Source organism: Salmo salar, chromosome 02 (genome assembly GCF_965601325.2).
Source record: "Salmo salar chromosome 02, fSalSal1, whole genome shotgun sequence".
NCBI classification, from domain to species: domain Eukaryota; kingdom Metazoa; phylum Chordata; class Actinopteri; order Salmoniformes; family Salmonidae; genus Salmo; species Salmo salar.
In genome coordinates, this window is record NC_138292.1 from 43,973,596 (window position 1) to 43,990,161 (window position 16,566).

Consider the following 16,566-nt stretch of genomic DNA (forward strand, 5'->3'; position numbering starts at 1 on the left):
CTTTTATTAATTTGTCCTATTTGTCCTCTTGTTTTTGTTGTGTTTAATTACAGTGCCTTCAGAAAATATTCACACCCCTTGACACAGCCTGAATTTAAAATTGATTATATTGAGATTTTGTTTCACTGGCCTACAAACAATATATCCCATAATATCAAAGTGGAATTATGTTTTTAGAAATGTTTACACATTCATTAAAAGCTGAACTGTCTTCATTCAATAACTATTCAACCCCTTTGTTATGGAAAGCCTAAATAAGTTTAGGAGTAAAAATGTCACATAATAAGTTGCATGGACTCACTCTGTGTGCAATAATAGTGTTTAACATGATTTTTGAATGACCACCTCAATCTCTGTACCCCACACATACAATTATCAGGTCTCTTAGTTAGGGCTGTGGCGGTGATTGTCAAGCAAATAACTGTCGGTCTCACGGTAATTGATCGTTAATTAACATAAAAATAGTTAGCATCTCCTGAGTTCCACACAGCCTACAAGCCACTGATGCAGACCTTTTGAACATCTACATTTTAAAAATCAAATAAATCCATGTAATATAGCCTACACCTTCACAATAAATCCATTATGTATTTTAAACAGGTCTAAAGAAACGTGATATGAAGAAAATGTTGTCTATTTCAAAAGAACAGAACAGCATACTTTGAGTTGTTCTTATGTTAGATCCTGATCTGGCTATGCCATATGGCTGTGGGCTACACTAGTTCATTTAGCAGACAAGATTTGCATTGAATTCCGTGGCATTCATTTATATTATTTTATGGTATGAAGAATGCAATTTAACAAAGCTGAATAAAATAGCTATCCTGTGTTTGGCAGTTAACAAAGATACTGTAGGTACTCCTATATGCTTAATTTAGAGTTATTAATGTAACTTTAGTTGTTCTACAAACGTCGGGCTATATGTGTTCCTTACATTGTAAGGCTGCATGATGTGACTAATGATGTTTTGAAAAAAGTAGCTTGAAAGGAATGAGCTCTGCTTTGCGCAGGCTGTACACACTTCATCAGTCTCTCATTCACAATTTGAGAAGAACTTGATAATGCCTTTGTGTGGCCACAACGCACCTAAAAAAAATCCATGTCTTTTGCGGCCCTTCTCCCTGAGTGCTGCCTACTCCGAAGCACCTCTCACTCACACGGCTCTCCATCACGCGATCGGGTCTTTCTCACAGGCTACAAGTGATGACAGACACATCGGGGACACAACTGTGCACATCCTTTTCCAATTCCGAGGTGCATATTAAAGAGATTGGAAGAACTGTCCACATTTACAGTGCCAGTCAAAAGTTTAGACACATTCAAGGGTTTTTATTTATTTTTACTATTTTCGACATTGTTTAATAATAGTGAAGACATCAAAACTATGATATTACACATATGGAATCATGTAGTAACCAAAAAGGTGTTAAACAAATCAAAATATATTTTATATTTGAGATTCTTCAAAGTAGTCACCCTTTGTTTTGATGACAGCTTTGCACACTCTTGGCATTCTCTCAACCAGCTTCATGAGGAATGCCAACAGTATTGAAGGAGTTCCCACATATGCTGAGCACTTGTTGGCTGCTTTTCCTTCACTCTGCGGTCCAACTCCTCCCAAACCATCTCAATTAGGTTGAGGTCGGGTGATTGTGGAGGCCAGGTCATCTGATGCAGCATTCCATCACTCTCCTTCTTGGTCAAATAGCCCTTACACAGCCTGGAGGTGTGTTGGGTCATTGTCCTGTTGAAAAACAAATGATCGTCCCACTAAGCGCAAACCAGATGGGATGGCATATAGCTGCAGAATGCTGTTGTAGCCACGCTGCTTAAGTGTGCCTTGAATTGTTAATAAATCACTGATAGTGTCACCAGCAAAGCATTCCCACACCACCACCTCCATGCTTCACGGTGGGAACCACACATGCAGAGATCATCCGTTCACCTACTCTGCGTCTCACATCGTCACATGGGTTGGATTTGGACTCATAAGACCAAAGGACAGATTTCCACTCGTCTAATGTCCAATGATTGTGTTTCTTGGCCCAAGCAAGTCTCTTCCTCTTATTGGTGACCTTTAGTAGTGGTTTCTTTGCTGCAATTCGACCATGAAGGCCTGATTCACGCGGTCTTCTCTGAACTGTTGATATTGAGATGTGTCTGTTACTTGAACTCTGAAGCATTTATTTGGGCTGCAATTTCTGTGGCTGGTTACTCTAATGAACGTATCCTCTGCAGCAGAGGTAACTCTGGGTCTTTCTTTCCTGTGGCGGTCCTCATGAGAGCAAGTTTCATCATAGTGCTTTATGGTTTTTGCGACTGCACTTGAAGAAACTTTCAAAGTTCTTTACATTTTCCAGATTGACTGACCTTCATGTCTGAAAGTAATTATGGACTGTCATTTCTCTTTGCTTATTTGAGCTGTTCTTGCAATAATATAGGCTGTATTCTGTATACCACCCCTACCTTGTCACAACACAACTGATCAAACACATTATGAAGGAAAGAAATTCCACAAATTACATTTTTACAAGGCATGAAGCTGGTTGAGAGAATGCCAAGAATGTGAAAATCTGTCAAATTGCATTTTTTAATGGTGAAAATGATCTTCCCCAAACATGAAACTCGTGCTGCTTATGTATGCGAGTTAGGTTCTACACCCCTTGTAAAGCGGATTAACGTGCTTAATTTTAAGAAGTTTTTTGGCCACTTTAGTTGTGATACAAACCTTATCAAAACATAAAGGCCTATGGGCTAGGCTACTTAAGGTGTGCTATTTATGATTAGAAAAAAAGGCATTGTTTCTTGCCTTACACTGGGGCATCATTCACAAGTGATAATATATTAATATATTGTCACCCATCAGACTATTCTTGATTTAATCTTGTAGTCACATATACTAAATAATATGTGTGCAATTTGATTTTAGAATGGAGCATTATCATGCCCCTGTCTCTAAACGGGGGTAGGGGGGGAAAAAATATCTTAAATATTGAATGAAGGATGATTTTCCTGTGGTTCATTTTCATGCAAGCCAGGTAGGCTATACTCCTGTTCTAAAGATAAGCAATGTGCTTAATATTAGGAAAGTTGTGAAATACCTATAGTAGGTCTAGCCTATAGAAAGCTGATGGGATCCTCCTCTATTTAGTAGAGGCCTACTATCACTCTGTTTTCTCCTGTAATAGAAATGTTGTGTAACATGTGCTCATGGGCTCTCATAAAGTGTTTGATTAGATTTTCGATTACATTTGCATTGATGTCAGAGTGATTAGAGGGACAATAGAGTGCTGAGTACCAGGCAGTTAGCAAGTTTGGTAGGCTACTAATGACCAGCAGCAGCATCAGAGCTTGGAGAAGCCTAATTACCGTGACTAAACGGTTATGTGGAATTTGACTGCCTTCATGACTTGTGACCACCGGTGTGGCGGTAATACGGTCACCGCAACAGCCCTACTCTTAGTCGAGCAGTGAATATCAAAAACAGATTCAACTACAAAGACCAGGGAAGTTTTTCAATGCCTTGCAAAGAAGGGCACGTATTGGTCAATGGGTAAAAACAAAAAACATTGATTCTATAACCCTTTGAGCATGGTGAAGTTATTAATTACATGTTGGATGGTGTATCAATACACCCAGTCACTGCAAAGATACAGGGATCAAATCAAACTTTATTTGTCACATGCTCCGAATACAACAAGTGTAGACCTTACCGTGAAATGCTTACTTACAAGCCCTTAACCAATAATGCAGTTTAAGAAAAGTAAAAAATAATAAAAAGTAACACAATTAAATAACAATAACAAGGCTATATACAGGGGGTACCGGTACCGAGTCGGGTTAGTTGAGGTTATTTGTACATGTTGGTAGGGGTGAAGTGACTATACATAGATAATAAACAGCGAGTAGCAGAAGTGTACAAAACAAATGGATGTAAGGTGGGGTGTCAATGTAAATAGTCCGGGTGGCCATTTAATTAATTGTTCAGCAGTCTTATGGCTTAGGGGTAGAAGCTGTTAAGGAGCCTTTTGGTCCTAGACTTACTTGGCGTTCCGTTTGCCGTGCGGTAGCAGAGAAAACAGTCTTTGACTTAGGTGACTGGAGTCTTTGACAATTTTTTGGGCCTTCCTCTGACACCGCCTAGTTTATAGGTCCTGGATGGCAGGAAGCTTGGCCCCAGTGACGTACTGGGCCGTACGCACTACCCTCTGTAGCGCCTTGCGTCAGATGCCGAGCAGTTGCCATACCTGGAGGTGATGCAACCGGTCAGGATGCTCTCGATGGTGCAGCTGTATAACTTTTTGAGGATCTGGGGACCCATGCCAAATTTTTTCAGTCTCCTGAGGGGGAATAGGTTTTGTCATGCCCTCTTCACGACTGTCTTAGTGTGTTTGGACCATGATAGTTTGTTGGTGATGTGGACACCAAGGAACTTGAAACTCTCGACCCGCTCCACTACAGCCCTGTCAATGTTAATGGGGGCCTGTTTGGCCCGCCTTTTCCTGTAATCCATGATCAGCTCCTTTGACTTGCTCACATTGAGGGAGAGGTTGTTGTCCTGGCACCACACTGCCAGTTCTCTGACCTCCTCCCTATAGGCTGTCTTATCGTTGTCGGTGATCAGGCCTACCACTGTTGTCGTCAGGAAACTTAATGATGGTGGTGGAGAGCATTCCAAGACGCGTGAAAGCTGTGATTGAAAATCAGGCTTATTCCACCAAATATTGATTTCTGAACTCTTCCTAAGTTAAAACGTTAGTATTGTGTTGTATAAAAATGGTTATGAACTTATTTTCTTTGCATTATTTGAGGTCTGACAACACGGCATCTTTTTTGTTATTTTGACCAGTTGTCATTTTCTGCAAATAAAAATATTGTCATTTAGAGCATTTATTTGGAATTTGAGAGAAATGTTGTCAGTAGTTTATAGAATAAAACAAACATTTTTATTTTACCCAAACACATAGCTACAGTTGAAGTCGGAAGTTTACATACACCTTAGCCAAATACATTTAAACTCAGTTTTTCACAATTCCTGACATTTAACCCTTGTAAAAATTCCCTGTCTTAGGTCAGTTAGGATCACCACTTTATTTTAAGAATGTGAAATGTCAGAATAATAGTAGAGAGAATGATTTATTTCAGCTTTTATTTCTTTCATCACATTCCCAGTGGGTCAGAAGTTTACATACACTCAATTAGTATTTGGTAGCATTGCCTTTAAATTGTTTAACTTGGGTCAAACGTTTCGGGTAGCCTTCCACAAGCTTCCCACAATAAGTTGGGTGAATGTTGGCCCATTCCTCCTGACAGAGCTGATTTAACGGAGTCAGGTTTGTAGGCCTCCTTGCTTGCACACACTTTTTCAGTTCTGCCGACAACTTTTCTATAGGATGGAGGTCAGGGCTTTGTGATGGCCACTCCAATACCTTGACTTTGTTGTCCTTAAGCCATTTTGCCACAACTTTGTAAGTATGCTTGGGGTCATTGTCCATTTGGAAGACCCATTTGCAACCAAGCTTTAACTTCCTGACTGATGTCTTGAGATGTTGCTTCAATATATCCACATCATTTTCCTCCCTCATGATGCCATCTATTTTGTGAAGTGCACCAGTCCCTCCTGCAGCAAAGCACACCCACAACATGATGCTGCCACCCCCGTGCTTCATGGTTGGGATGGTGTTCTTCGGCTTGCAAGCCTCCCCCTTTTTCCTCCAAACATAACGATGGTCATTATGGCCAAACAGTTCTATTTGTGTTTCATCAGACCAGAGGACATGTCTTCAAAAAGTACAATCTTTGTCCCCATGTGCAGTTGCAAACCGTAGTCTGGCTTTTTTATGGCGGGTTTTGGAGCAGTGGCTTCTTCCTTGCTGAGTGGCCTTTCAGGTTATGTCGTTTTACTGTGGATATAGATACTTTTGTACCTGTTTCCTCCAGCATCTTCACAAGGTCCTTTGCTCTTATTCTGGGATTGATTTGCACTTTTCACACCAAAGTACGTTCATCTCTAGGAGACAGAACACGTCTCCTTCCTGAGCGGTGTGACGGCTGCGTGGTCCCATGGTGTTTATACTTGCGTTCTATTGTTTGTACAGATGAACGTGGTACCTTCAGGCGTTTGGAAATTGCTCCCAAGGATGAACCAGACTTGTGGAGGTCTACAATTTATTTTCTGAGGTCTTGGCTGATTTCTTTTGATTTTCCCATGATGTCAAGCAAAGAGGCACTGAGTTTGAAGGTAGGCCTTGAAATACATCCACAGGTACACCTCCAATTGACTTAAATGATGTCAATTAGCCTATCAGAAGCTTCTAAAGCCATGACATCATTTTCTGGAATTCTAAGCTGTTTAAAAGGCACAGTCAACTTAGTGTATGCACATTTCTGACCCACTGGAATTGTGATACAGTGAAATAATCTGTCTGTAAACAATTGTTGGAAAAATGACTTGTGTCATGCACAAAGTAGATGTTCTAACCAACTTGCCAAAACTATAGTTTAACAAGAAATTTGTGGAGTGGTTGAAGAAACGACCTTTGTGTATGTAAACATCCGACTTCAACTGTATAAATAGTAAAACCAGAGAAACGGGTCATTTTGCAGTGGTCTCTTCATTTTTTCCAGAGCTGTATTATGACAACATTTTGCTCGTTTTGTACTTCGGTGAGGTTTTTTTCAGTTGTTCGGGCAGCTGGAGTCAAGCGAGTCTACGGCCCTTCGTCTGTGATTGGTCAACAGTAGGGATTCATCAATAAAGTATTTGTTGTCATTCGAAGAGAGAAGACTCGTTTTCGTGCAAATAAAAATATTGGAAAACGCTGCACCAAACATTCTAGTTAGATGTAAAATTGAGCGATTAAGATCTCTTCGGCAAAAACGTAAAAATGAATGACAGATTTCTTGAGTTATCTTAGATTAATTCTGAGGAATCGTATACTGGCTATGGTGTCTCAAAATGGACAAACAGTACTATAGCCACTTAAAAAACGAAAAGAAAAAGTGAAGGTCTTTAAAAGGAGTATGCGAGCACACTAGTTTGGTTCGGCTAGCCGAACTGAAGCATGCTGACAACTTTAGGCGTTGGCATTCCACAGGATTCTTTTGATTTTATGTCATCTCTCAGGAGGCATTGGTACGTTAAATCAATTTTGGCCTACTCAATACGATACTGTTTAAGTTTGTATTTTCTCTAGTTTGTCTCTTGATTTAACTGACATCAATACATTTCCATTTCAAAACTGCTGCAGTTTGTTCTCGTTATTGTTATTTCATTCTACGTGCTAATTGAGGTGTATGTTCTTGTTGTCAGGTGTGCGTCCGTTCCCGTGCCCTCACTGTGACAAGATCTTCCGTACGTCGGGCCACAGAAAAACACACATCGCCTCCCACTTCAAGAGCCTGCAGCAGAAGAAGCACAAGTTCCCACGCAAAATCCACAAAACCAAGGTGTCCAAGAGCAACCTACCTCTGCCTGATATCCCCCTGCAAGAGCCCATACTCATCACGGACCTCGGTAACGCATGCATGCTCGCTCGCTCCCTCACATGCACGCATGCACACATGCACTTTGTTCATATTGTCCCCTCCTCCCCAGGCCTCATCCAGTCCCAGAACCCTCGCCTGGCCTTTCAGGCGTACCTGGAGATGGTGGACAATGATCGGCCGTACAAGTGTCCCTGCTGTAACAAGGCCTATAAGAAATCCAGCCACCTCAAGCAGCACGTTAGGTACAGCTATCCTCTATGCGCACACACGTACACATACGTACTGTGTCTCTCACACACACACACGAGCATTTCGCTACATTCGCAATAACATCTGCTAACCATGTGTATGTGACCAATAACATTTGACACACACAGCATATGTTTTACTATCCTTCTGGGGCCTAAAATGGATTTGTCCTCGTCGGAAATGTCCCCACGAGGGAGAAATTTCCTTGTTTTACTATCCTAGTGGGGACTTCTGGGGATTTCCGGTACCCACGAGGATAGTAATACACACACACACACACACACACACACACACACACACACACACACACACACACACACACACATTTAGTTTGTAGTCACATTTATTCCTTTAGAAATATCATCCTCTCTGAAGCAGCCGGCATTGCCGACATATACCAGTGAATGTATTTCTGATACAGTGCATGGATATATAGTAGTGAGAGGAAGTTTATATATTTCGCCTCAATTTAGATCCTCTTGTACCTTGTCACTGGGATAAGCCTGCTGTAGCATGTCAGACAGCTGCTGAGCTGCCGTTATCAGTGGCATTAGAGTCCACCCCTGTGGCTTAGGGGCATTAGCTCCTCATTTGATGCGAGAGGGATGAGCCGGGCTGAGCAGAGCCCGGGGATAGACAAGGAGGCAGGGGGAGGAGGGCTCAGCACATGGCAGAGGGTTTGAACCACTGGCAGACGCATGGGTTCAAGTAGTATTTGTTTTCTTTCAAATACTTTGAGGGTTTTATTGAGCCTGCCTAGAGTGCCAGGCAAACTCGATCCAGCTCAGCTAAAGTACACTATATACACTACCGTTCATATGTTTGGGGTCACTTTCCATGAAAACATACATGAAATGAGTTGCAAAATGAATAGGAAATATAGTCAAGATGTTGACAAGGTTGTAAATAATGATTTTTAATTGAAATAATAAATGTGTCCTTCAAACTTTGTTTTTGTCAAAGAATCCTCCATTTGGAGAAATTACAACCTTGTAGAGCTTTGGCATTCTAGTTGTCAATTTGTTGAGGTAATCTGGAGAGATTTCACCCCATGCTTCCTGAAGCACAACCCACAAATTGGGTTGGCTTGATGGGCACTTCTACGGTCAAGCTGCTCCCACAACAGCTCAATATAGGGTTGAGATCCGGTGACTGTGCAGGCCACTCCATTATAGACAGAATACCAGCTGACTGCTTCTTCCATAAATAGTTCTTGCCTAGTTTGGAGCTGTGCTTTGGTTCATTGCCCTGTTGTAGGAGGAAATTGACTCCAATTAAGCGCCGTCCACAGGGTATGGCATGGCATTGCAAAATGAGGTGATAGCCTTCCTTCTTAAAGATCCCTTTTACCCTGTACAAATCTCCCACTTTACCTCAACCAAAGCACCCTCAGACCATCACATTGCCTCCATCATGCTTGACAGATGGCGTCAAGCACTCCTCCAGAATCTTTTCCTTTTTTTCTGCGTCTCACTAATGTTGTTCTTTGTGATCCGAACACCTCAAACTTAGATTAGTCTGTCCATAACACTTTTTTCCAGTCTTCCTCTGTCCAGTGTCTGTGTTCTTAATCTTTTCTTTTTATTGGCCAGTCTGAGAGATGGCTTTTTCTTTGCAACCCTGCCTAGAACGCCAGCATCCCGGAGTCGCATCATCGCTGTTGATGTTGTTTTGCAGGTACTATTTAATGAAGCTGCCAGTTGAGGACTTGGGGTGTCGGTTTCTCAAACTAGACACCCTAATGTACTTGTCCTCTTGCTCAGTTGTGCACCGGAGTCTCCCTCTCCTCTTTCTATTCTGGTTCGAGCCAGTTTGCTCTTCTGTAAAGGGAGTAGTACTCAGCATTGTACGAGTTTCTTGGCAATTTCTCGCATGGAATAGCCTTCATTTCTCAGAACAAGAATAGACTGACGAGTTTTAGAAGAAAGTTCTTTGTTTCTGGCCACAAATGCTGATGCTCCAGATACTCAACTAGTCTAAAGAAGGCCAGTTTTATTGCTTCTTTAAATCGGCACAACAGTTTTCAGCTGTGCTAACATAATTGCAAAAGGGTTTTCTAATGATCACTTAGCCTTTTTAAAAGGATGAACTTGGATTAGCAAACACAACGTTCCGTTGGAACATGATGGTTGCTGATAATGGGCCTCTGTACACGTGTGTAGATATTCCTTTAAAAAAATCTGCCGTTTCCAGCTACAATAGTCATTTACAACATTAACAATGTCTACACTGTTTTTCTGATCAATTTGATGTTATTTTAATGGACAAAAATGTGCTTTTCTTTCAAAAACAAGGACATTTCTAAGTGACCCCAAACTTTTGAACGGTAGTGTATACAAAAGTACTTGGAAAAGTACTTGGACTCCCCGCGAGCGCGGAGTGCTGAAGCACGTAGCGCATAAAAGATTCTGTCCTCGGTTGCAACACATTTACATTTAAGTCATTTAGCAGACGCTCTTATCCAGAGCGACTTACTCACTACATAGTTTCAAACTGCCTCTAGAAGCAACGTCAGCACAATCATTGTTAGTCGGGAGCTTCATGAAATGGGTTTCCATGGCCGAGCAGTGGTACACAAGCCTAAGATTACTATGCGCAATGCCGAGCATCGGCTGGAGTGGTGTAAAGCTCGCCGCCATTGGACTCTGGAGCAGTGGGAACGCGTTCTCTGGAGTGATGAATCACACTTCACAATCTGGCAGTCCGACGGATGAATCTGGGTTGGCGGACGCCAGGAGAACGCTACCTGCCCCAATGCATAGTGCCAACTGTAAAGTTTGGTGGAGGAGGAATAATGGTCTGGGCTCCTTAGTTCTGTTGAAGGGAAATCTTAACGCTACAGCATACAATTACATTCTAGACGATTCTGTACTTCCAACTTTGTGGCAACAGTTTGGGGAAGGCCCTTTCCTGTTTTTGCATGACAATACCCCTGTGCACACAGCGAGGTCCATACAGATGGTTTGTCGAGATCGGTGTGGAATAACTTGACTGGCCTGCACAGAGCCCTAACCTCAACCCCATCGAACACCTTTAGGATGAATTGGAACGCGGACTGCGAGCCAGGCAAAATCGGCCAACATCAGTACCCAACCTCACTAATGCTCTTGTGGCTGAATGGAAGCAAGTCCCCGCAGCAATGTTCCAACATCTAGTGGAAAGCCTTCCCAGAAGAGTGGAGGCTGTTATAGCAGCAATTATTTTGCAATTAGATGTTAAACTAGCAGGTGTCCACATACTTTTGGTCATGTAGTGTATTTAAAGTATAGAAAACAAATACTATTTGAACCCAGGTATGGCTAATGTCTACTGTCTATGCCCTGTGGGCCTGGTTTATGATAGGACAGGCCAGTTAGAGAGGAAAACATCTACAGAGGGAAAAGATCTGAGGGGATTTAGGGACAGAGAGGGGGAGAGAAATATTCAGATGTAGTGTGGTGCGGCAGGTAGCCTAGTGGATAAGAGCGTTGGGCCAGTAACCATAACAGTAATTGCTCCTGTAAGTCGCTCTGGATAAGAGCGTCTGCTAAATGACTAAAATGTGTGACAGGCCATTTTATTTTGTCTGGTTTAATCTCCAGGTTGTTGTCAGGAATAACGTGTAATGTCACAGTGATGGATAGGTCTTGTTTTTGTTTTCAGTAGCCTAAGTCATTATAGGTCCATTAACTAGCAAATGTATCTGGAAAATGTCACTTCGCCATTTACCACAGGAAAAAATCTCTCTACAATGAGTATTGCATTCAGTTTCAGTGTTTTTTTTTTAGGATGAGAAAAATGGGAGATTGAAGTTTGGGGCTCCAAGGAGTAATTGCCGAGCGATATTCATTGATTCTCTCAAGATGTCGTTTTGACCTTTGGGCTGACACATCGAATCTTCCCCTTTACTAAAATGTTTCTTCGTTTTACCACTGTGGGGAAAAGAAAAGTAACAGCCTATTTAATAAAGGTCACAGTCTCAATAAACAAGGAAACAAAAGTTAACCTTAATAACGACGTTGCCTTCGCTGCTCCGCTCAGCCTATCTGAGATTGATGTTCTGTATTCCCTCGTGTCTGTTTACTTCAGACCAGGACCGAGCCCAAATCAAAACTCTGTCACATTATACTGATAAACGTGTTCCTCAGTCAGAGGGAATTTACTGCATCCACCATGCATAACGTATAACGCTTATTGTTTTTTTAGGATTTGCAAATTCGAGTCCCTTGACATGTATTGAACTATTTATTCTTCCTAATTTGAGCCATTGACTCAGACCATAACACCCAGTCATAACATCACCTGTCATAACATTCTACTATACTCAGGGTTGATATGCAAAGTGTTTGTGATATGACCTGAGGAAGATCCTTGTGGATCGAAACGTTGTCAGTAAAGGTGGTCTTTGGGAGCATATTCAGTGTGCGGGCCTTTCTGTTCTTGTGATGACACCGTGCATTCGGAAAGTATTCAGACCCCTTGACTTTCTCCACATTTTGTTACCTTACAGCCTTATTCTAAACTGGATTTAATTGTTTTTTCCCCCTCATCAATCTACACACAATACCCCATAATGACTAAGCAAAAAAAGGTTGTCAGAAATTTTAGCAAATGTATAAAAGAATGTAGTATCTCACTTACATAAGCATTCAGACCCTTTACTCAGTACTTTGTTGAAGCACCTTTGGCAGCAATTAGCAGAGTCTTCTTGGGTATGACGCTACAAGCTTGGCACACCGGTATTTGGGGAGTTTCTCCAATTCTTCTCTGCAGATCCTCTCAAGCTCTGTCAGGTTGGATGGAGAGCATCACTGCACAGCTATTTTCAGGTGTCTCCAGAGATGTTTGATCGGGTTCAAGTCCGGGCTCTGGCTGGGCCACTCATGTACATTCAGAGACTTGTCCTGAAGCCACTCCTGCGTTGTCTTGGTTGTGTACTTAGGGTCGTTGTCCTGTTGGAAGGTGAACCTTCGCCCCAGTCTGAGGTCCTGAGCGCTCTGAAACAGGTTTTCATCTCTGTACGTTGCTCTGTTTATCTTTCCCTCGGTACTGACTAGTTTCCCAGTCCCTGCCGTTAAAAAACATCCTCACAGCATGATGGTGCCACCACCATGCTTCACTGTAGGTATGGTGCCAGGTTTCCTCCAGACGTGACGCTTGGCATTCATTCCAAAGAGTACAATCTTGGTTTCATCAGACCAGAGAGTCTTGTTTCTCGTGGTCTGAGAGTCCTTAAGGTGCCTTCTACTGAGGAGTGGCTTCCGTTGGGCCACTCTACTATAAAATCCTGATTGGTGGAGTGCTGCAGAGATGGTTGTCCTTCTGGAAGGTTCCCCCATCTCCACAGATGAACTCTGGAGTTCTGTCAGAGTGACCATCAAGTTCTTGGTCACCTCCATGACCAAGGCCCTTCTCAGTTTGGCCGGGCAGCCAGCTCTAGGAAGATCTTAGTGGTTCCAAACTTCTTCCATTTAAGGATGATGGAGGCCACTGTGTTCTTGGGGACCTGTCACGACACAATCCTGTCTCGGAGCTCTACGGACAATTCCTTCAATCTCATTGCTTGGTATTTGCTCTGACATGCACTGTCAACTGTGGGACCTTTATATAGACAGATGTGTTCCTTTCCAAATCATGTTCAATCAATTTAATTTACTGCAGGTGGACTCCAATCAAGTTGTAGAAACATCTTAAGGTTGATCAATGGAAACAGGATGCACCCGAGCTCAATTTGGAGTCACATAGGAAAGGGTCTGAGTACTTATGTAAATACGTTTTTTTCTGTTTTTTATTTGTAATAACTCTGCAAAAATATCTTTAACCTGTCATTAGGGGTATTGTGTGTAGATTGAAGATATATATATAAAAAAAAACAAAAAAACATTTAGAATAAGGCTGTAATGTAAATAAATGTGGAAAAATTCTTGGTCTGAATACTTTCTGAATGCACCGTCTGTCTCATGATATTAACATTGTTAGGTCATCTTCCATCAGGTCTCACACGGGAGAGAGGCCGTACAAGTGTGTCCAGTGCAGTAAGGGCTTTGCCTCCTCGGGGGTGCTGAAGGCCCACATCCGGACCCACTCGGGCCTCAAGGCCTACAAGTGCCTGATTTGTGACACCACATTCACCACTAGCGGCAGCCTGCGCCGCCATATGACCACCCACAGCGACATGCGGCCCTACATGTGCCCTTACTGCCAGAAGACCTTCAAGTCCTCACCCAACTGCAGGAAGCACATGAAGACCCACAGGTTAGTAATGCTCATGTGTTGTCGGGCACGGACTTGTTTCAGGTCATGTGATCTGACCAGGAGGAAAAAGGAAAATCTACAGGCCCTAATTCAGGGCATGTGATCAAGAATGTTGGCTAGCGAGAGCGTCGCTCTCTCAGTTTGGTTATTGTCACATTGCTGAAATTTGTGTGAAATTGAATCTTTCTCAACTCTAAATCTCTAGATGTCAAATCTTTCCATAAAAAATGGCTGATTTCTGTTTGTTTTGTAGGTCAAAGTAGTAAGCAACCTGAATCCACCTCCCCATTTCCCCCTCCCAGGTATGAGTTGGCCCAGCAGCTCCACCAACAGCAGAACCCGGAGCCCTCGCCACTGGACGACCCCATGGACGGCACCACCGTGACCCACGACCTGCAGGTGGAGCTGGAGGACGGCACCCTACAGCAGGAGGCTCCTCCCACGGTGGGCTCGGAGCAGCAGGGCATGCTGGGACTGGGCCAGGCGCAAGTGGTGGATGGCGGCCAACAGGTGTCGCTGGAGACCCAGCTGAGTGACCAGCCCCTGGGACAGGAAGAGGGTAAGAGTGTCAGTGTTTTAGAAGGTATCAGTTTGGACAAGGCACAGACTCACTGGTCTTGAACACGTAAAGCGTAGTTATTAGGGACGCATGCTGATTGCCAGATCAGTGATTCTGTGCAGTCTGACGGCAATCTGATCTCGAACATAGTCTTTTAATGTCGATGACAATCATGCCATAACTTTATAGGCCTGCTGCCACATCTATGGGGTCAATTTCACACCATGTGTATTGAATTCTAAATAAAGTTAATCGTGAACATGAAAAATAAAGTTGAGAATATAAACATATTTTCAAGGACGGGTGAAGTAATGTATGTTGAAATCAAAAACCAAACAATTGAAAGCAAAATTGATAGAATTGTAAACTAAAATAAGACATCAAAATGCAAAATCTTGTAAGCAAATAATTTTAAAGCGAGAGAGCAAAACTCTATGACAAATGATAAAAAATATATATTTGAAAACAAATGCAAAAATCATTTTCGGTTAAACTTTCCCAGCAACCAATCCTATTGAATACATTTGGCCTACGCTCGTGCCTGCATGTACTACCTTTTGGTTACGCTACTCATATCTCTGCTTTTGATGTCTGTTTCTTTGCTTTCACTGCCAGTCTTTTCGATTGCGAGTTTTGGCATTTATTTTTCCATGACGAGCAGGGTTTAGAGGAAGGCGTAGACAATGAGTCTCCATCGGTCTGCTAGTTTTGGAATGACAGTTCGTCTTAACCCAATCAATAATTTGATGTGTCACTGGCTCTGACCCATTGAACTACTTAGGTAAACATACGAATTACCTGTTGCACAACGTTCGGCGCAGGTGTTAGTAACTGGTTCGCCATGTTCAGAACATGCAGGGGGGAAGATTTGGTGTCATCAGACAGTCTACCTAAGTAGGCAATAGAAAAAAAGCCTGTCTCATGTTCAGTGATTAGATTAAGACAAACTGTCACTCCAAAACTAGCGGACCAATGGAGACTCATTGTCTACGCCTCCCTCTAAACCCTGCTCTTCACGGAAAAATTATGCCAAAACTCGCAATCGAAAAGACTGGCAGTGAAAGCAAAGAAACAGACATCAAAAGCAGAGATATGAGTAGCGTAACCAAAAGGTAGTACATGCAGGCACGAGCATAGGCCAAATGTATTCAATAGGATTGATTGCTGGGAAAGTTTAACTGAAAACAATTTTTGCATTTGTTTTCAAATATTTATTTTTTATCATTTGTCATAGAGTTTTGCTCTCGCTTTAAAATCATTTGCTTACAGGTTTTAGGGTTTTGCTTTTGATGTCTTATTTTTGTTTATAATTCTATACATTTTGCTTTCAATTGTTTGGTTTTTGATTTCAACATCCATTATTTCACCTGTCCTCGAAAATATAATGTTTACATTCTCAACTTTATTTTTCATGTTCACGATTAACTTTATTTTGAATTCAAATCATATGGTGTGAAATTGACCCCGTACACATCCCTCTAACTTTCATTGGGGGATCCACGTAGTTCTATGTTGGATGTACAAAGGATGATGTGAACAAATTGATCCACCCCTAGAAGGTGTCTGAACCCTTCCCAACATCAACAGACACGTCTACAGAGATAGTCTTGCTCTCCACCCATCTCTCTTGATCTTAGACTGTATTTTTCATTTGGCCAGTCTACGCGGCAAGGTGTTTAATTTTCAGGGACATGGGTTGGCTACAACTGTGTTAGCAAATAAAGCAAGGAACTGTTGAATATGGAATCTTATTAATATTTTGAATATCAATATCTTTCTAAACGGCACTCCTTTAACATGGCAAAGGGCAGAAATCTAGGTTTCTAAAAGGGCACTCATCTTGTCCACCTATATAACTCCTCCATCTCTATTCCTTCCTCCACTCCAAATAGTGAGTCCATTTATTTCACTTTTTAATCTGTCCCTTACTCAAACGCTATTTCCATCCCAACGCTGGATCTTCAGAAACCTTCTCTTTTCTTATTGATGCCTTTCTTGGAATTGTTATTTCAATGGGTTTTTCAATACCATGAGTT

The 16,566-nt window shown here is 42.1% G+C and overlaps 1 protein-coding gene across 2 annotated transcripts in view; it reads left to right on the forward strand.

Moving 5' to 3' along the window:
* LOC106583530 (zinc finger protein 236) overlaps nt 1-16,566 on the forward strand; it is an 86,772-nt gene that overhangs the window by 26,390 nt on the left and 43,816 nt on the right. For both annotated transcript variants that reach the window (XM_014167831.3, XM_014167837.3), the window contains exons 11-14: nt 7,313-7,516; nt 7,598-7,730; nt 13,711-13,971; nt 14,274-14,530. In XM_014167831.3, coding sequence (XP_014023306.3) covers nt 7,313-7,516; nt 7,598-7,730; nt 13,711-13,971; nt 14,274-14,530 — 855 coding nt within the window. The remainder of the gene's footprint in view (nt 1-7,312; nt 7,517-7,597; nt 7,731-13,710; nt 13,972-14,273; nt 14,531-16,566) is intronic.